This window comes from Oncorhynchus kisutch, linkage group LG15 (genome assembly GCF_002021735.2).
Source record: "Oncorhynchus kisutch isolate 150728-3 linkage group LG15, Okis_V2, whole genome shotgun sequence".
Classification (NCBI taxonomy): Eukaryota; Metazoa; Chordata; class Actinopteri; order Salmoniformes; family Salmonidae; genus Oncorhynchus; species Oncorhynchus kisutch.
Window position 1 is genome coordinate 17,526,990 of NC_034188.2, and position 19,845 is coordinate 17,546,834.

Consider the following 19,845-nt stretch of genomic DNA (forward strand, 5'->3'; position numbering starts at 1 on the left):
AGCAAATTGAGGTGTAGAATCACTCATCTACAAGTAGTATTCCTTGCCAAATAATAGGTTTTGTGCGATTAAGATTCGCAGAGCTACGCCTCCCCTGGATTAGGCAATTCCCTCTGCTAAACACACACACAACCAGACATGGATTAATTGATTGGAGACAGCTTGTGTCAATTACAGAATATTTCCTAGAATTTCCTACCTGCAGCAACTAATGGACAATGCTGGAAATACTGGTTAAAGCACAGTGCTGCTTGCTTGGCTGACTCCACAGCGAGCTTTGGAGAGGCTGGTGTCAGACCACAGTGCTTAAAAAGTGCCCCAAAACTCCCGGCCCTAAGATACACATGCACACACACACTCCTCCTAGAATCTCCTCCATCACAGTGCTGTAGAGTCCTGAGCATGGGGAAACACCTTCCCACCACTGGACACACACTCTTACTCAGTCGACACACACACTCTTCTACTCTTTGAGCATGTGGACGTACACACTCCTACTCACCCGAGCGTTTGATGGTGAGAAGAGCCTTGACACCGTGAAGAGCATACCGGTACTTCAGTTTCTCCTGAAATCAGGTAGGACTTAAAGTTACTTGCTTTGGAAATACTTTGTTCAGATGTTTGTTTACCATTTAGTCATATACAGTACTGTCTGAATATATTTATATACTTGTTTGTGTTGATTGCAAGGGACAACTAACCAGCATCGTTGTATGGATAAAATGTTTTTCTGTTCTCAAGTGTTGGTTCTGGTGGGATCATCCGTATCGGTTTTTGTGAATTATTGTTTCATTTAATTATTTACTTACTTGCTTGACTGCGTGCTCGATTGTGTTTTTCTCCTCAAATACTGTTTCATAGCTTCCAGTCAGTGATTTGGGCAATATCAAATGCTGAGGGAAATGTTGGAAACATTCTTAGATTTAACTTTAATCCCTCAATATAAATTACTCATAACATTACATTTTATTTAATGACCAATGTATCTTAAAATGAATTGTTAGACAAATATAAACTTGGCCATATCTGCAGTAATCTTATGAGCTAGGTGGAGACTTGTTCCAAAGCCAAATCTCTCCTTGGCAGTTCGGTACTCCTTTTTGTTTTTAATTGCAATATTTTGGAAACATGATGATTTATTACAACATATGTCAGACTGTTTGAGCTGGGATATTTCACAACACATCAAACACACGTTTGCTTTTTTGGGGTTAGGTCAGTCATGTCTTACAAAAATATCAAAATATGTCAAGATCGGTTTAGACAACGATAACAAATAATCCATTTTCAGCCAAGGCAGAGGGCGAGAACGTCCATACAAACCAATGCAGTCCATTAGATCAGAATGCTAACAGAGAACTCTGGGAAATATCACAACGTTGACACAAGTTCTTTGGAACACCATGGCCATCTTCTGGTTCTCTTCCCCAATTGGCTGCCTTTGAACCGGCACTCTCATGACACAGAACCTGTGTAGATGGGAGGTGAATATCATTTAATTAAAGAAAACCGGTTACACTAAATAAAGATAAGCACCCTAAACATACTTAGATTAACAGCGAGACGTATGTTTAGCAGGTTGGCAGAGGTTAATCGTTTAAACTTTAGCCAGCTGATATCCAGGGTAGTCTGGTGTGTGTCTCCATGTGTTATTATGACTGGCCCTAACGTGGACGCTGGTCTGAACCCTCCTACTATTCCCCCTTTTAGCCCTGGGCCTGGTAGAGAGGAGAGAGAGAGAGAGAGAGAGATCGAGGAGAGATCTCTCCATCACCAGATCTTCAGGATGAATAAAACGTGGACGAGTGAGGTGGCTTAGAGCACAATGTCTTAACGGTAGTAAGGTCATACGTTCCTCTATGGGTATATCTATTTGAATTCACTTTTTGACTGCACCACTTTTGATTTGAGTAAAACCTTCCATACATATTTGCCTACTATAGAAGTGCTCCGAAAATGACTTTTTGGACCTGAATGCCGACACATTCAGGGGATGGTACTCCTAGTCTGACCGTTTCATATTATCCTGTACATACAGTGGGGCAAAAAGGTATTTAGTCAGCCACCAATTGTGCAAGTTCTCCCACCTTAAAAAGATGAGAGGCCTGTAATTTTCATCATAGGTACACTTCAACTATGACAGACAAAATGAGGGGGGAAAAAATCCAGAAAATCACATTGTAGGATTTTTAATGAATTGATTTGCAAATTATGGTGGAAAATAAGTATTTGGTCACCTACAAACAAGCAAGATTTCTGGCTCTCACAGACCTGTAACTTCTTCTTTAATAGGCTCCTCTGTCCTCCATTCGTTACCTGTATTAATGGCACCTGTTTGAACTTGTTATCAGTATAAAAGACACCTGTCCACAACCTCAAACAGTCACACTCCAAACTCCACTATGGCCAAGACCAAAGAGCTGTCAAAGAACACTAGAAACACAATTGTAGACCTGCACCAGGCTGGGAAGACTGAATCTGCAATAGGTAAGCAGCTTGGTTTGAAGAAATCAACTGTGGGAGCAATTATTAGGAAATGGAAGACATACAAGACCACTGATAATCTCCCTCGATCTGGGGCTCCACGCAAGATCTCATCCCGTGGGGTCAAAATGATCACAAGAACGGTGAGCAAAAATCCCAGAACCACATGGGGGGGCCTAGTGATTGACCTGCAGAGAGCTGGGACCAAAATAACAAAGCCTACCATCAGTAACACACTACGCCGCCAGGGACTCAAATCCTGCAGTGCCAGACGTGTTCCCCTGCTTAAGACAGTACATGTCCAGGCCCGTCTGAAGTTTGCTAGAGAGCATTTGGATGATCCAGAAGAAGATTGGGAGAATGTCATATGATCAGATGAAACCAAAATATAACTTTTTTTGTTTAAAAACTCAACTCGTCGTGTTTGGAGGACAAAGAATGCTGAGTTGCATCCAAAGAACACCATACCTACTATGAAGCATGGGGGTGGAAACATCATGCTTTGGGGCTGTTTTTCTGCAAAGGGACCAGGACGACTGATCCGTGTAAAGGAAAGAATGAATGGGGCCATGTATCGTGAGATTTTGAGTGAAAACCTCATTCCATCAGCAAGGGCATTGAAGATGAAACGTGGCTGGGTCTTTCAGCATGACAATGATCCCAAATACACCGCCCGGGCAACGAAGGAGTGGCTTCGTAAGAAGCATTTCAAGATCCAGATCTCAACCCCATAGAAAATCTTTGGAGGGAGTTGAAAGTCCGTGTTGCCCAGCAACAGCCCCAAAACACCACTGCTCTAGAGGAGATCTGCATGGAGGAATGTGCCAAAATACCAGCAACAGTGTCATTGTCAACAGTGTCAACTCTGTCATTGCCAAACAAAGGGTATATAACAAAGTATTGAGATAAACTTTTGTTATTGACCAAATACTTATTTTCCACCATGATTTGCAAATCAATTCATTAAAAATCCTACAATGTGATTTTCTGGATTTTTTTTCTCATTTTGTCTGTCATAGTTGAAGTGTACCTATGATGAAAATTACAGGCCTCTCTAATCTTTTTAAGTGGGAGAACTTGCACAATTGGTGGCTGACTAAATACTTTTTTGCCCCACTGTAAATCTGATACTCTCCATTTAGTATATGTTCCGTTTCGTATGGTATGTATTAATTTGTGGATATCATAAGAAACGGATGGACATGTTATGAATTTGTGAAACGTACAATGTGTTTGCGAATTTGCAAAATGTATGTTACGAATTCCAACTTGTTATAATGTTAGCTAGGCTAAGGGTTAAGGTTCGGAGTTAGGGTTAGCAAAAAGGGTTAGGTAACGTGCTAAGTAGTTAAAGTAGCAGAAATGTAAATGAAAAGTTGCTAACTAGCTAAAATGCTACAGTTGTCCATGATGAGATTCAAACACACAACCTTTGGGTTGCTAGACATCCTCATTATATGCCCACCCATTCACCGACCAAGCACCCTCTTGCTAATTTGAGTCTCGGATTTATTTACTATGTTATGTCTATGAGACTGTGTGTTACCAGGCTGTGTGACCAGGCTGTGTGACCAGGCTGTGTGACCAGGCTGTGTGACCAGGCTGTGTGACCAGGCTGTGTGACCAGACTGTGTGTTACCAGGCTTTGTGTGACCAGGCTTTGTGTTACCAGGCTTTGTGTTACCAGGCTGTGTGACCAGGCTGTGTGACCAGGCTGTGTGACCAGGCTGTGTTACCAGGCTGTGTGACCAGGCTTTGTGTTACCGTTTTCTTTTTTAACTCTGCATTGTTGGGAAAAGGGCTCATAAGTATTTCACGGTAAAGTCTACACCTGTTGTATTAGACTTATGTGACAAATAAAATTAGATTTGATTTAAAATGTGACCTTTTTTTTGCATACCGTGAGACATCCAGGTCTTCACTGGAAAATATACAGTTGAGAATATAATTCAAAAAGTTTACGAACAAGTTTGTCAAACTATTTTATAATTGTTTATAAATAAAAGTACTAACTTTTTAAAACTTTTTTTTACCTTAAACGTCAGATTTTCAGATTTTTTTCACATCGGCATATGTTGTTGCTTAGACCCTATTTTACGTCATCTGACATTGTGTTGTGACCGCCATCGTTTGAGCAAAGCTGCTCTTGAATAAAGAATGCTTGTCGTGTTTTGGCTGTTAATTGGAATTAAATGTATATTTAACTTTCAAATGGTACCGCAAAGATTGTTGGAGGTCCACACAGTATGTTGACTTGGATCTGTTTTAAATTATACGGCAGGTGTACCGGCGACCATCGTTGTGGTAATAATTATTAAGTATGTAGAGTTCGAAAGGTATTCGCACTCATAACCATGAAAAATAATACGCCAATGAGACAGAGATTACAAATAATGTACTTAATTTAATACAAGCTCAAAATAATACAAAAAGGGAAAGGTGCTATAAAACGGAGCATATGTTTCGGCCTCGTCTTCAATTAGGAAGATTGCTGTCCATAACAGGCGCAAGCAAATAGTTGATTAGATAGCCTACTGGCGAATATGCAGTCCATGCCTATTAGCAAGGAATATGTAGAAGTATATAAAACAATAACAATTAAAACGTCACAATTGACTAAATAAAACGTCTAGGCTACATAACTATCAGAAGCAATATATATGAAATACTCAAGTATGCTAAAAAGCTCAGAGTGCCGTGGGAGAGAGACGGCACAGATCAGTCACAGCATGATTAGCCTCAGGAAATATCTAGCCACTGGTGATTTCGGGTCATTTCTTTGGATGGCACTGCGGAGCTCGTTGATGCGTAACCGTAGTTCTCTTCGGGTAATGCCAGTGTTTGCAAGCCACATGGGAAAGAGCATAGATACACTACATTGCTTGATCCACAGTTAAGGAATATATTGGTATATTCTTTATTTGTGACGAAAGATCTGAAACTGTTGCACTGTAGAATACCTGTACAGGCCGCACAATTGCGACAGGGGAAGAAATCATCCGCTTCATCCAGACGTTCAATGCGTCAAGTGTCTGCGCGAACCAGCATGTCCCAGGCAGCGGGACGTGGAGTGAGTGAACAGGGGAACATCATGAAACGCATCTGAGCCCACAGTTTGCAATCCATGCCAGTGTTGTCTAATAATATTTTTAATGTCAGGTCCGTAATGAGTGTGTGGTACAGCACACCACAGAAAATTATTTTTTGTTGTTGTGTTTGCCTTGTAATGTGTCACGTTTGTCCATAGCCTTTATTGAGAGCAGAGTCCAAACTTTCTGTGAGGTAACCTGACGGAAATTCGAGTACAATTTTATTAAATAATAAAATCCTAATTTCGAGTGCAGCGAGTGAGCGTCTGATGAATCAGAATTGGCTGTACGGCAAGCCCCTACTTAGTCAGATGTTAACTTGATGCGTGAAGAAGGCTTTCGGTTTGACAGACGGTAGAACGAATTGTCAAATCATTTGTCTATAAAATGTATACTAATGGAACGAGTCCAGTTCCGTTTTTGGTGCATGTTCGTGTGATAACATAAATACAGCGTTTTGTAGATCAGTGTTATCAGAAAAATAATGATTACAATTGGCATTTATCATGAGGCCCGTATGTGTTGGCATACTCAGGGGCCCATCGAAGTGCCTCGGGATTACAGATAAGCCTCTCCAAACATAACACAGTTCTTTGTACCAACTCAGCCATTTAGGTTGGAGTAGAAGAGCCAGCTATGGAGTCTAAAGAGCAACGTAAAGCCTCCAGTCCAATGTTGTGGGGAATGTTGGTGTACAAACTAGTTGTCCATAGTTACAAGAAAGGTAGGCCTATCATAGTTCAGATAATTTAAGTCTCCTGTGTCTCTTCATTAGGATGGTAGTTTAGTAAAGAGGTCTGATATGGAAATTAGACAAAGACTCGGTTAGTCATTACTTCTCCCAGTCAAACGTCCAGGGGTAACTTCTGGTAATCATTGTGCGTTTTTGGTGAAAATATACACAACGGCTGTGGTGGGCTGCTTGTTGAGGAGGTAGCCCCGCTCCTTGTCAGTCAGGTAAACTGCCTCAGCTGAGAAAAGTACATCTCAGTTTTATACACCTTTGAGTTTGCAGTAGGAGTCTGTCAGAAAATTGTCTATGGATTTATATCATAGACAGATATATTCATGCATGCCAAGCCACCTCCCTTATCACAGGTCTTGAAGATAAGGTTTGGATTTGTTTTAGATGGAATAAAACATGTCTCTTTGTGTCTTTGCAAGAGTTGGAAGCTATTTTCTTGTCATTACCAACAAACACATTATCAACATCTCTCGCCACAAGCTTGCAAAGCGTGTCAATCGCTGCGTTATTTACAAGGGGGCAGAATGTGCTCTTAGATCTGAATCCTCGACGATGATCCTCATTGGCATCACACACCTCGAGGTAGACTAGTTCCTGAATGAAAAAACGTTCTCCCATGGTTTGGAAGGGGTTGGTTCGCTCTCGGTGTAGGGAAACAGGAAATTCCCTTGTTAAGCACAGCTGCTTCATCCTCATCATATTAGCAGATATGTATTTCATATCTATCGCTTCTGATATTGCTACATATTTTTAAAACCTTTATTTAACTAGGCAAGTCAGTTAAGAACAACTTATTTACAATGACGGCCTAGAAACAGGGGGTTATTACCTTGTCCGTTCGGGGATTCGATCTTGCTACCTTTCGGTTACTGGCCCAACGCTCTAACCGCAAGGCTATCTGTCGCAGCCTAGATCGTTTTCGATTTTCAATTAAATGTGACATTTGAATTACAAATTTCTTAAATATTTTTCTACATATTCCTTGATAATATGCATTGACTCCCTATTCACCAGAGTCTAATCAACTAGCTGCTTGCGCCTGTTAAGCACAGCAGATGTTTCCCAAAGGCGCTTCATGGTCAATCTGATGTCTGCATTGGCCGTGCAGCATTTACGGTGATATCGCCTCTGCAGAAGTCGGGCCATTCATACTTGGCCGAGCAGCGCAGGGCTGTTGTGAAGGAGTTTTCAAGGAAGTGAGTTTGTGTTTATACAGGACCTCCCGTCAACCAATTATGTCAATGCGGGGCTATACGGAGCCCTCCACATTGTTACAAAACCTGAGGCGCATGGCGATGTAGTACAGAGCTCAATTTGGCTGTGTGCCTCCAGAGGCTTCGCAATTGCGTCACACCATGCATACGGCGTCTCCGATCACATTTTCAGATCAAGCATAAATTGGCTCTTAAAGTACGTGTCTTCCTAATTTGTTTGTACAGTACTGATGAAGACAAGGCCGAAACGTATGATGTACTGATGAAGACAAGGCCGAAACGTATGATGTACTGATGAAGACAAGGCCGAAACGTATGATGTACTGATGAAGACAAGGCTGAAATGTATGATGTACTGATGAAGACAAGGCCGAAACGTATGATGTACTGATGAAGACAAGGCCGAAACGTATGATGTACTGATGAAGACAAGGCCGAAACATATGATGTACTGATGAAGACAAGGCCGAAACGTATGATGTACTGATGAAGACAAGGCTGAAACGTATGATGTACTGATGAAGACTAGGCTGAAACGTATGATGTACTGATGAAGACAAGGCTGAAACGTATGATGTACTGATGAAGACAAGGCTGAAACGTATGATGTACTGATGAAGACTAGGCTGAAACGTATGATGTACTGATGAAGACAAGGCTGAAACGTATGATGTACTGATGAAGACAAGGCTGAAACGTCTTTGCACTTTCACTTTTTGTCTTCTTTTGAGCATGAATCACATTAAGTACATTATTTGTTTTGCATATTGGCCTCTTATTCATTTTCATGGTTTTGTGTGCAGTATCTTTTGAAATCTACAATAATTAGAAGTTAAAATGTCAATACAATTAAACAATGTCAATGGTGTACCAGCTAATTTGCAGTGGTCTGAAGGGAAAGGTCCATTCTATGAATTTCTATGACACTCACCATGTTATGTCTCAACCTTTGGCTGACTGGTTGCTGCTCAACCGATGGCAGACACCAAAATCTCAAATATAGAGTAGGGTCTGAGCTACACCATATGCAAATATTAAGAAAATAACTGTTTTTATGCAACTTTTTTCCCCCCAAGATATTATCAAGTAGTTTGACAACCCTGTTAGTAAGCGTTTAAATTATATCAAACTCAACTGCTTATCTTTCCCAGTAATGCAGACTTGTTGCAGGGTATGCAAAATGGGTCAACTTTGAGCACCTTTATCTCTTGAATGTTTGTGAATTCCAGTCCAAAACGTCCTGTTCTGCCCTGTTCTTCCATGGGCAAACGTATGGAAAGGGTTGTTTAAATCAAAAGGGATGCTGTCAAAAAGTGATTCAATTCCTATTGGAGATGAGCTTCGTATCTTGTCTCACACTTACTTTCATGTTCCGAAAATGACCAGAGAACGACCCAGCTCTGTGCTGTTTCCTTGATGTAAATAATCCCCATTATCAACGTTGTTGCTGCGATCTAATTTCCATAAAGGGATCATCATATACACACACGTTAGTGCTGAGCAATTAGTGCTTTTTGAGGTCTGTTCGGTTTTGTTTAAACTATTAATAAAAGAATCATGGTTTTGTAAAAACATTTTGTTTACAATCAATGCACTAACCCATTAATGTGGGTTGAATGCTGTAATAACACTGAATAAAATAAGAAATACAAGCCCAATGATGGTAGTGATTGGAGCGTGGATCAGAAAACCAGTCACTATCTGGTGTGACCACCATTTGACTCATGCAGCACGACACATTTTCAGCTTCCAGGAATTGTGTACAGATCCTTGCGACATGGGGCTGTGCTTTATCGTGCTGAAACATGAGGTGATGACAGCGGATGAATGGCACAACAACAGGCCTCAGGATGTCGTCATGGTATCTCTGTGCATTCAATTTGCCATCGATAAAATGCAACCCCATCGCCACCATGGGGCACTCTGTTCACAACGTTGACATCAGCACACCACTCGCCAACACCATCTGTCCGGTATAGTTGAAACTGAGATTCCTCCGTGAAGAAAACACTTACCCAGCATGGCAGTGGCCATCGAAGGAGAGCATTTTCCCACTGAAATCGGTTCCGACGTCGAACTGCAGTCAGGTCAAGACCCTGGTGAGGACAACGAGCACACAGATGACCTTCCCTGAGACTGTTTCTGACAGTGTATGCAGAAATTCTTTGTTGTGCAAACCCACAGTTTCATCAGCTGTCCAGTTGGCTGGTCTCGGACGATCCCACAGGTGAAGAAGTCGGATGTGGTGGTCCTGGGCTGGCATGGTTATACGTGGCCTGTGGTTGTGTGACCGGTTGGATGTACTGCCAAATTCTCTAAAACGACATTGGAGGCAGTTTATGGTAGAGAAATGAACATTAAATTCTCTGGCAAGGCTCTGGTGAACATTCCTGCAGTCAGTATGCCAATTGCACGCTCCCTCAACTTGAGACTTCTCTGGCATTGTGTTGTGGGAAAAAAACTGCACATTTGAGTGGCCTTTTTATTGTCCCCAGTACAAGGTCATGCTGTTTAAACAGCTTCTTGATATGCCTGTCAAGTGAATGGATTATCTTGGCAAAGGAGAAATGCTCACTAACAGGAATGTGAACATAATCTGAGATAAATAACCTTTTTGTGCACATGGAACATTTCTGGTATCTTTTATTTCAGTTCATGAAACATGTGACCAACACTACATGTTGTGTTTATATTTTCGTTCAGTGTACATCACACAGTTCAGGCTTGATCAAATTTATCTCTTCAGAAACTGCATATCGAGCGAGTTCGCAGGGGGGGAAAAAATGATGAAATGGAATTCAAATAATTGAACGGATGTTGGTAATTTCGGTTAATCGCTCAGCACTAACACACATTAAAAATCCTATTTTACCTAAACGTAACCCTAATTCTAACCATAATCCCAACCCCTAAAATAGCCTATTTCCTTGTGGGGACTGGCGAAATGTCCCCACTTGTCTGAATGTTCCTTGTTTTACTATCCTTGTGGGGACTTCTGGTCCCCACAATGATAGCAAAAGCCCATACACACATACAGTTCTAAGAATGGTGCCTGTGTGTCTAGCTGTGCCACCGTGTGTATTGTGGAAGAGGTCGTAGAGCAGATTCTGGCGAACCCTAACCCCTGACCCCTGTGGTGTGGGGGGTGAGTTCGGGGCAATGCGCTGCCCCACCCTGCTGGCCCTGCTGGCGGGGGTCATGCTGTACCTGGTGATGGGGGCGTTGATGTTCCGGTACTGGGAAAGCCCCATGGAGAGCAAGGAGCATGAGAAGCTGCTCTGCACCACACGTGACTTCCTCGGAAACCACTCATGTGTCACTGCACAGAACCTCAGCGACCTCATAAAGGTAACCCACACCATAGCACACACACATTTCACAGACCGGGAAGATGAGTTTAAACACATCTGAGAAGAATCTAAACAGACTAAGATCGGTGTAGAGCCCCACCTGAGAAAGTGTAGCCAGGGGTAGGCAACAGATTAGATTCAGCAACAGGATAACTTTTGTCGACGCGGATGGTAATTGGTCAATTAAGCACCAAAAGGGCTTTGAAAATTACATTACACGATCACGTCAGTTGTTTTTTTGTTGAATACTTAGCAGACTACCTGGTGATTTTAGTCTTTTTTGATCAAAAACTAAAATCCTAAAAAGAACACACCCCAGATGTAGACCCAGCCAAGACGGGTAATGAGCAGGTGTAGACCCAGCCTAAGACGGGTAATGAGCAGGTGTAGACCCAGCCTAAGATGGGTAATGAGCAGGTGTAGACCCAGCCTAAGATGGGTAATGAGCAGGTGTAGACCCAGCCTAAGATGGGTAATGAGCAGGTGTAGACCCAGCCTAAGATGAGTAATGAGCAGGTGTAGACCCAGCCTAAGACGGGTAATGAGCAGGTGTAGATGGACCCAGCCTAAGACGGGTAATGAGCAGGTGTAGATGGACCCAGCCTAAGACGGGTAATGAGCAGGTGTAGATGGACCCAGCCTAAGACGGGTAATGAGCAGGTGTAGATGGACCCAGCCTAAGACGGGTAATGAGCAGGTGTAGATGGACCCAGCCTAAGACGGGTAATGAGCAAATGTAGATAAAGCCAACCTCTGTTCTGTCTCTGTACTGTCAGAGTGTGGTGAAGGCGGTGGAGGCAGGCCTGGACGTAAAACACAGCTCCACCAACTTCACTAGCAGGTGGGACCTGGCCAGCGCCTTCTTCTTCTGTGGTACCATCATCACCACCATTGGTGAGCCTTTGTTCATTTTTCCCTCCTGCAAACCCTTTGGTAACAACCTAATCAGCCAGATGTGCATTTGGAATTTGACAGAAAATAAATAATCCCATCTTGGAAAATACAGTAAACCTCAAGAGCACACGCTGGTTGAATCAACGTTGTTTCAATGAAAATACGTTGAACCAACATAGAATAGACGTTGAATTGACGTCTGTGCCCAGTGGGTTGCTGGTGAAATTGATAAAAATAAAAAAAAGATATAGATTAACATATAGGTGAATGTGTATGGTTTCCCTTTGTCCTCAGGGTTTGGTAACCTTTCTCCCAGGACCAAATGGGGCCAGCTGTTCTGCGTGTGTTATGCCCTGGTAGGGATCCCTATGTTTGGTTTCCTGCTGGCTGGTGTCGGGGACCACATGGGGACGGGGCTGAGGAAGGCCGTGTGGAAGATGGAGACGCTCTTCCTGGTGAGACTGTCTTGTCTCGGGGCTGCTTCATTTTTAGGATGTCATCTCATTGTACTTGCCCATCTCAGGGGCTGCTTATTAAGTGATGTCACTGTGCTGTAAACAGAAGAGGCCGCCGTCTTGGACTCTAGCACTTGAAACATGTTTACACACAAGTAGAATAGAATCTGACATTCAATCAGTTGTTAGCTACTTCCCAATGAAACTTTGCAAATGTTTTTGTATTACTGTTTATCAAAGAAAAGGCACATTATTAGAGTCTTGAGGAAGATCTTACCTTCTCCATCCACCTCACTCTTTCCCTTGTTTTGTGTCCCTCTCACTCTCTGCCCCTCTCTCAGAAGCGGCGGGTCAGTCCCACCTATGTACGGATCATGTCTGCTGTTCTGTCCATCCTGATTGGCTGTCTGATCTTCCTCGCTGTGCCAACGCTGGTGTTTAAGGAAGTGGAGGACTGGTCCTTTCTGGAGGCGCTCTACTTTGTGGTCATCACCCTCACCACGGTTGGCTTTGGAGACTACGTAGCAGGTGTGAAGTGAACTGTACACACTTTGGACAGTATAGAATCTGGAGAGTACATACTCTACACATCCCTTTCAGGATACACGCTATGAAAGATACAAATCATATTTCATGGGTACCTATCGAAGGTCCTTTGTTTGTGTGTGCACGTGCATGCATCAATGCGTAAATGTCCCTGTGCTTAGGTGCTAACCGGAGGGACGGAGATCTGTTTAAGCCCCTGGTGTGGCTCTGGATAGTGTTTGGCCTGGCTTACTTTGCCTCCATACTCACCATGATCGGGAACTGGCTGCGGGTGCTGTCCAAGAAAACACGTGCTGAGGTGAGTGGTAGTGAGTGGGACACAAACCAAGTGAAGGGCTGGACAAGGATTTACTGGGGGCACTTTGGATTTTAACTGTCAATATTTACTTATTCTCTCTCTCTCTCTCTCTCTCTCTCTCTCTCTCTCTCTCTCTCTCTCTCTCTCTCTCTCTCTCTCTCTCTCTCTCTCTCTCTCTCTCTCTCTCTCTCTCTCTCTCTCTCTCTCTCTCTCTCTCTCTCTCTCTCTCTCTCTCTCTCTCTCTCTCTCTCCTCTCTCTCTCTCTCTCTCTCTCTCTCTCTCTCTCTCTCTCTCTCTCTCTCTCTCTCTCTCTCTCTCTCTCTCTCTCTCTCTCAGGTTGTATTTACAATGATGTTTGGCAAAAGGTCACAAATCTTGCTGCTGTGATTGCACACTGTGGTATTTTACCCAAAAGATATGGGAGTTTATTAAAATTAGATTTGTTTTCGAATTCTTTGTGTCTGTGTAATCTGAGGGAAATATGTGTCTCTAATATGGTCATACATTTGGCAGGAGGGTAGGAAGTGCAGCACAGTTTCCACCACATTTTGTGGGCAGTGAGCACATAGCCTGTCTTCTCTTTTTATTTTATTTTTGTAATATATTTATTTAGTAGTGATGCCTCTTGCACTGAGATGCAGTGCTTTAGACCGCTGCACCACTCTTGAGCCCCAGGACCAGTTTGCTTAGGGGACTCTTCTCCAGGTTAATCTCTCTGTAGGTGATGGCTTTGTTATGGAAGGTTTGGGAATCGCTTCCTTTTAGGTGGTTGTAGAATTTAACGTCACTTTTCTGGATTTTGATCATTAGCGGGTATCGGTATAATTCTGGTAAACAAAGGATATTTTTGCAGAATTCTGCATGCAGTCTCAATTTCGTGTTTGTTCCATTTGGTGAATTATTGGGTTCTATAACTGGTTCAAGTATTGAGTCAAAAGCTTGTTTGAATTCAACAAAGCACAAGAAGACTTTGTCTTTGTTTTGGTTGGTTTGTTTGTTTGTTTGTCAATTAGCGTGTGCAGGAGGAATCCGTGGTCTGTCTGGTAATTTGGTAAAAAGCCAATTTGACATTTGCTCAGTACATTGCTTTCACAAGTCTGCTATTAATGATAATGCAGAGGATTTTCTCAAGGTTGCTGTTGACGCGTATCCCACGGTAGTTATTGGGGTTTAAAATTTGTCTCCACTTTTGTGGTTTGGGGTGATCAGTCCTTGGTTCCAAATATTGGAGAAGATGCCAGAGCTGAGAGTGATGAGAATGATGTTAGTATAGTTAATTGGAATTTGTTGTCTGTATATTTTATCATTTCATTTAGGATACCATCAAACCACAAGCCTTTTTGGGTTGGAGGGTTTGTATTTTGTCCTGTAGTTCATTCAATGGCATTGGATAATCCAGTGGGTTCTGGTCTTTAATCGATTATTCTAAGATCTGTATTTGATCATGTGTATGTTTTTGCTGTTTGTTCTTTGTTATAGAGCCAACAGGATTGGAGAAGTGGTTTATCCATACATTTCCATTCTGGATAGATAACTTTTCGTGTTGTTTGTTTCGTGTGTTCCAATTTTCCCAGAAGTGGTTAGATTATTTTGGCTTTGATGCCTCCTGATTGAGTGTTGCTCTGTTCAAGTAGACTGTGTTTTTGCTGTGATCTGATAGGGTTGTCAGTGGGCTGACTAGAGTGAGCTGCAGGAGTTGTGAGCCATTTTTGGTGGTTATGTTGTCGTAGTTGTGTCTAGGGGACATATGGGGAAGGGAATGCTGTCACCTCCACGTTGGTGTTTGTTCACCTGTGTGCTGAGGGTGTCAGGTGCTTGTCCAGTTCTGGCATTTACAATGGGTTGCCACAGACTAGTACATGTTCCTGGGCCTGAAAAGGATTGATTTCCCCTTTCAGGATGGAGAAGATGTCTTCATTAAATGATGGTGTTTTCTGGTGGGGGATATAGGTAGTACATGGAGTGTGGATTGATATGTTGCTCCTGTGTGAAGGGTTAGGGCTGTGTTTGAGGGCGAAGATGGGCTGCCTTGTATAGGTGGACCTGGTCATAAAGGCTGTTCTAGTCCAGGGTGGAGTGGTGGGCAGGGAAACATTTGGTTTTGATGCACAGTCACGGGAAACACTTACGTTTACCTGCTGTATGGTAGCAGGGTGGAAGTCGTTCGTGGTAGCAAGGTGGAGATGGCTACTTGTGCGTTGGAAAGTATAATCCGTTTTTTAATCACTCCCTTGAGTGCTGTAGCCACCCTTTCCTGCTGTGTTCTCAGGTCTCTAGTTGGTCTATGGCGCGCTGGGTGTTTGGACACCAGAGTTTAGGCACTGTTTCGGAAAAAGCTTATTTTCTTGTATATATTTCCTGTTTGAGTCCATAAGGAGTACAGTGTGTGTGTGTGTGTGTGTGGCTGACGGGGGGTGCTCAGAGTGGGTGGGGATCCCCTGGGCTTGAGGTTCTATATTTGTCTGCCCTGCTGTGATGTCGACGCTATGGTCAGTGTCTGGGATTGACTGTTCTCCTGTGGTGTCAAGTCTTTTGTCGGGGAATGAGATGGGTTGTTCTGCTGTCTTCTCTGCTGGGGTGGCCACCTCCTTTTAATGGGTTGTTCTGCTGTCTTCTCTGCTGGGGTGGCCACCTCCTTTTAATGGGTTGTTCTCTTTCACACGCCATCACCCTCTCCTCCAACATTCTGGTCCTCTCCTAGTGCTATGTTCTGCTCCTGCTCTTTCTCCTGTTCATGTTGTCTCACCACAGTCCAGAGTGCAGATGTCTCTCTCCACCTCCAGCTCCCCGTGTCTGGTTGAGGAGGTGTTGAGCTGGACTATTTTGTTGTTGTTGTACTGACTGGAGTGTGTTCCAGCTCCACCTGCCTTACCTCCAGCTGGTTGAATTTATCCTTAACTTCAACGAGGGAGTAGTACTCTGTGCTGGGAGGTTGACTTTCCTGTCAACCTTTACGGGTTGCTCATCTGTGGGGTTGTATAATGAAGAGGTCTGGTCTGACACGCTCTGGGTATCTTTCTCAAGAGAGAGCTCAGCAGGATAAGATATCTCTTTGATGTGAAAGTTTAGCTGAAATTGTTTGCCATTACGTTTGTACCATTACTGTACAAATCTGGAACAGTAAAAGTTCACATTGGTTGACTCAGTCTTCATTGTCTAATATCCTGAGTTTCCACCCATCGCTAACCCCCCCCCCCCCTTCTTAACAGAGGAGCAGTGTGTTAATATAGCACTGGATGTTCTGTGTGGAAGATTAAGTTGCTAATATTCCCATTTTTATAATAGTCAGCAAAAAGTGTTTCTTGATTTTCCATAAGGAGCATCATTTTGTACTCTTTTCATGCCTTATATTTTTTTATGTATGGAGGGTACTGTATTGTAATTACCTCTGAGCAGCGGGAGGGGGCTTCTAAGGCCTCTGCCTTTGGGTGGGTAGGCTGTGCGACTCTCCTGCCATTGTTGGGCTCAAGGCCTTTGACACCTCTCACTTCACACCTCAGTGCTAATTGAAGTTGTATCTGTTCTGTCCTAGCAAGCTTGGTAGCCTTAACTTAGCATTCAGTCCTTATAAAGTAAAATATATCATTGTAATGTATTTTTCTTCTTGGCTTTTGAAAATAAAAAGTAGCTTCAGACTAAACATGACCCTCAGTTCCAGGTTGGATGGTGTTTTCAGGTTTCTGTTTGTTTTCCAGAGCATTTGCTGTATAGCTTGGAAATAATCATCTTCGGTAGTAGGAATCCTTCCAGGTAATTCCATCCAAAACCAGGTTGTAGGTTAGGAGTTTTGATTTGGAGTGAAGGTTGTTGTGGAGGGTAGTATCCTGTATATGTCCCTGCCAAAAAAATCTGTTTATCTAACTCTAAATCTACTTTTTAGTAAAAACATGCTGAAAAACATGGGAGCTCACATGCAGCTGTGTCTCTCTCACACATCTCTTTGCCTCTCTTTGCCTCTCACACACCTCTCTCACACCTTTGTCTCTCTCACAACTCTTTGCCTCTTTGCCTCTCTCATACCTCGCTTTGCCTCTCTCTCATACCTCGCTTTGCCTCTCTCTCATACCTCGCTTTGCCTCTCTCTCATACCTCGCTTTGCCTCTCTCTCATACCTCGCTTTGCCTCTCTCTCATACCTCGCTTTGCCTCTCTCTCATACCTCGCTTTGCCTCTCTCTCATACCTCGCTTTGCCTCTCTCTCATATCTCGCTTTGCCTCTCTCTCATACCTCGCTTTGCCTCTCTCTCATACCTCTTTGCCTCTCTCTCTCATACCTCTTTGCCTCTCTCTCATACCTCTCTTTGCCTCTCTCTCTCATACCTCTCTTTGCCTCTCACTCACACCTCTCTTTGCCTCTCTCTCTCACACCTCTCTTTGCCTCTCTCTCACACCTCTCTTGCCTCTCTCTCACACCTCTCTTTGCCTCTCTCTCTCACCTCTCTTTGCCTCTCTCTCTCTCACCTCTCTTTGCCTCTCTCTCTCACACCTCTCTTTGCCTCTCTCTCTCACACCTCTCTTTGCCTCTCTCTCTCACACCTCTCTTTGCCTCTCTCTCTCACACCTCTCTTTGCCTCTCTCTCTCACACCTCTCTTTGCCTCTCTCTCTCACACCTCTCTTTGCCTCTCTCTCTCACACCTCTCTTTGCCTCTCTCTCTCACACCTCTCTTTGCCTCTCTCTCTCACACCTCTCTTTGCCTCTCTCTCTCACACCTCTCTTTGCCTCTCACCCCTCTCTTTGCCTCTCTTTGCCTCTCACCCTTTTCCCGTCTCCCCCTGTCTCTCAGATGGAGGAGTTGAGGGCCCATGCTACAGACTGGACCCAGAACATCCAGAATATGTCCATGGACTTCCGGATCCCCAACCCTCTGGACCTCAACGACCCCTTCCTGCTGCAGCGGCGCCGCTGGAAACGCAGCACCCGGCGGCGGGTCCGCAGGGGGGCGCTGGGGCACCACGGCAGGCAGGGCGTCATAGGGGAGAACGGACATCTGCCCAATAGGTGGGTCTCCCACACCCGCTCCATGACCCGTCTGGAGGTTGTGAGGTTAGGGGGGGGCGAGGTTAGGAATGAGGGGACGAGGTTAGGACCAGGGGCGGATTCCAGAGTCAGTGCGAGGTCAGAGGGCAGGTCGTTGGGCCGGACGGTGGCGAGGTCGCTGTCGATGCCTGCGGCGCGCTCTGTGATGGAGTTAGATTATGTCCGTGATCCTGTTGCTATGATGATGCTGCAAGGGGAGTCTGCGTTTGAGTCTAAGTCACTGTCCGAGTCTCCAGAGTCTGACTCCAGATCAGAAGTCTCCTCCTCTGACTCTCACACCTCTGACATGTGTACACCAGGGCAGGGGATAACTTTTGCCAGTTTTGACGCCAGTGGGTCTCTCTGTACTGGGGAGAGGGGAAGCCAGGGAGCATCCAGACAGGTATTTTTCCAGGAGGATATCCGGTTCCCTGTGCCTCTCCAGCAGCTCCCCAAGTCCCACAACCCCACCAAGCCCATCCCCATGTCGCCCATATTCTCTGTGAAACCCATGCCGCTCCCCATGCCCACCCCGACAGGCTGCAAAATGCTAGATTTCTTCGGGGAGAACTTGGCCTACATTGACGAGTCGTCGGACACGTTGAGTGACAGGAACCAGCCCGTTGAGGGGGCTGTCAGTCCTCGCCCCCGTAAGCCCCGCAGGAGGAGCATAAGGAGGCAGCTGCCCCACCGGAGCACCCTGAAGGAGAGGGACAGTGACATGCAGCCCCCCTCCAACCCCCCGACACCTCCCCCTCTTTCCCATCTCAGAGACTGACACAGTGACATGCAGTCCCCCTCCAACCCCCCCACCCAACCCCCTCTCTCCCATCTCAGAGACTGATGAACAGTCTGACAGGCACAGGTCATGAAGGGGGAGAGTAAGGCTGGTCTTTAATACTAGTGTTCACAGGAGAAGCAGACCTCAAAGCTCAGATGTACTTATATTATGTACTGGGGATAAAGGCCAACAATATACTAGATCTCACTGACTGAGGACCATAGTCGCCATTGAGATATATTTGTATGAAAACGAATGCATGTATTCAGCAGCACAGATATAGAATATATCAACTGTCTAAGCTCAGTCAAGTAAGACTCACTGGGTTGAGAAATAGCACCATCTCCTGGCTGGTAAGTGTAGTACAACATCTCCTCTGCGAAGGTGTAGCCTGCTGTGCTGTCCGCTACTGGAGCTCAGCCCAAACCTCAGCCATGGTTTTTAAATCACTGACTAAAGGACGTTTTTGAATAACCATGTTAGATCTGGCTTCAGACATCCATTTCTCTGTATATCCCAGTGTCCTTCAGCATGTGGGATATATAGTGCTCTGGTTGAATAAGGGCCGTTCCACAACAGGAATCCCTTTTGGGAAGTGTCATTTGGTGCAAAACATTTTACTTTACATAATTTTAACCTTCTGTCATAAAAAGCACAGAGTTCAACTTAATAAAAAACATGATTTTCAAGAGGTTAAATAAAAAAATGACTTTAAGTGCCAAATAAAGTAACAGGGTTGACCATTTCATCTTAAATAACTGTAAATCCTCACTGACTGGATTAGGGATGTATGTTTTTGTGTGCAGCAGGCAGGGGCAATTGAATAGAAACTTCCCAAAAAGTTGTATAGATATTTCCACACTAACATGATGATAATGCCCTTTTCGTGCAAGAGCTGTTTGAAAATAAATGTGACATTTTTGCCTGTTTTGGTGGGATAGAGTTTTGGCCTGTTTGGTGACAACACCAGTC

At 44.1% G+C, this 19,845-nt stretch overlaps 1 protein-coding gene across 1 annotated transcript; it reads left to right on the forward strand.

The window, feature by feature from the left end:
• Positions 1–204: 204 nt before the first annotated feature.
• LOC109879810 (potassium channel subfamily K member 4) lies at positions 205–19,802 on the forward strand. Its single transcript, XM_031789773.1, has 8 exons — positions 205–576; positions 1,711–1,836; positions 10,597–10,880; positions 11,659–11,776; positions 12,071–12,231; positions 12,573–12,759; positions 12,939–13,075; positions 17,860–19,802. Exons 3-8 carry the CDS (start codon positions 10,692–10,694, stop codon positions 18,868–18,870), a joined length of 1,803 nt encoding a protein of 600 aa, XP_031645633.1. The 5' UTR covers positions 205–576; positions 1,711–1,836; positions 10,597–10,691; the 3' UTR covers positions 18,871–19,802.
• The last annotated feature ends 43 nt before the right edge of the window (positions 19,803–19,845 follow it).

Excerpts from the sequence above, each read along its gene's own strand:
- LOC109879810 (XM_031789773.1), top strand. The coding sequence starts at position 10,692 with ATGCGCTGCCCCACCCTGCTGGCCCTGCTGGCGGGGGTCATGCTGTAC. Across the intron at positions 10,881-11,658 it reads ACCTCAGCGACCTCATAAAG|AGTGTGGTGAAGGCGGTGGA; the intron begins GTAACCCACACC and ends CTGTACTGTCAG. Across the intron at positions 12,760-12,938 it reads CTTTGGAGACTACGTAGCAG|GTGCTAACCGGAGGGACGGA; the intron begins GTGTGAAGTGAA and ends CCCTGTGCTTAG.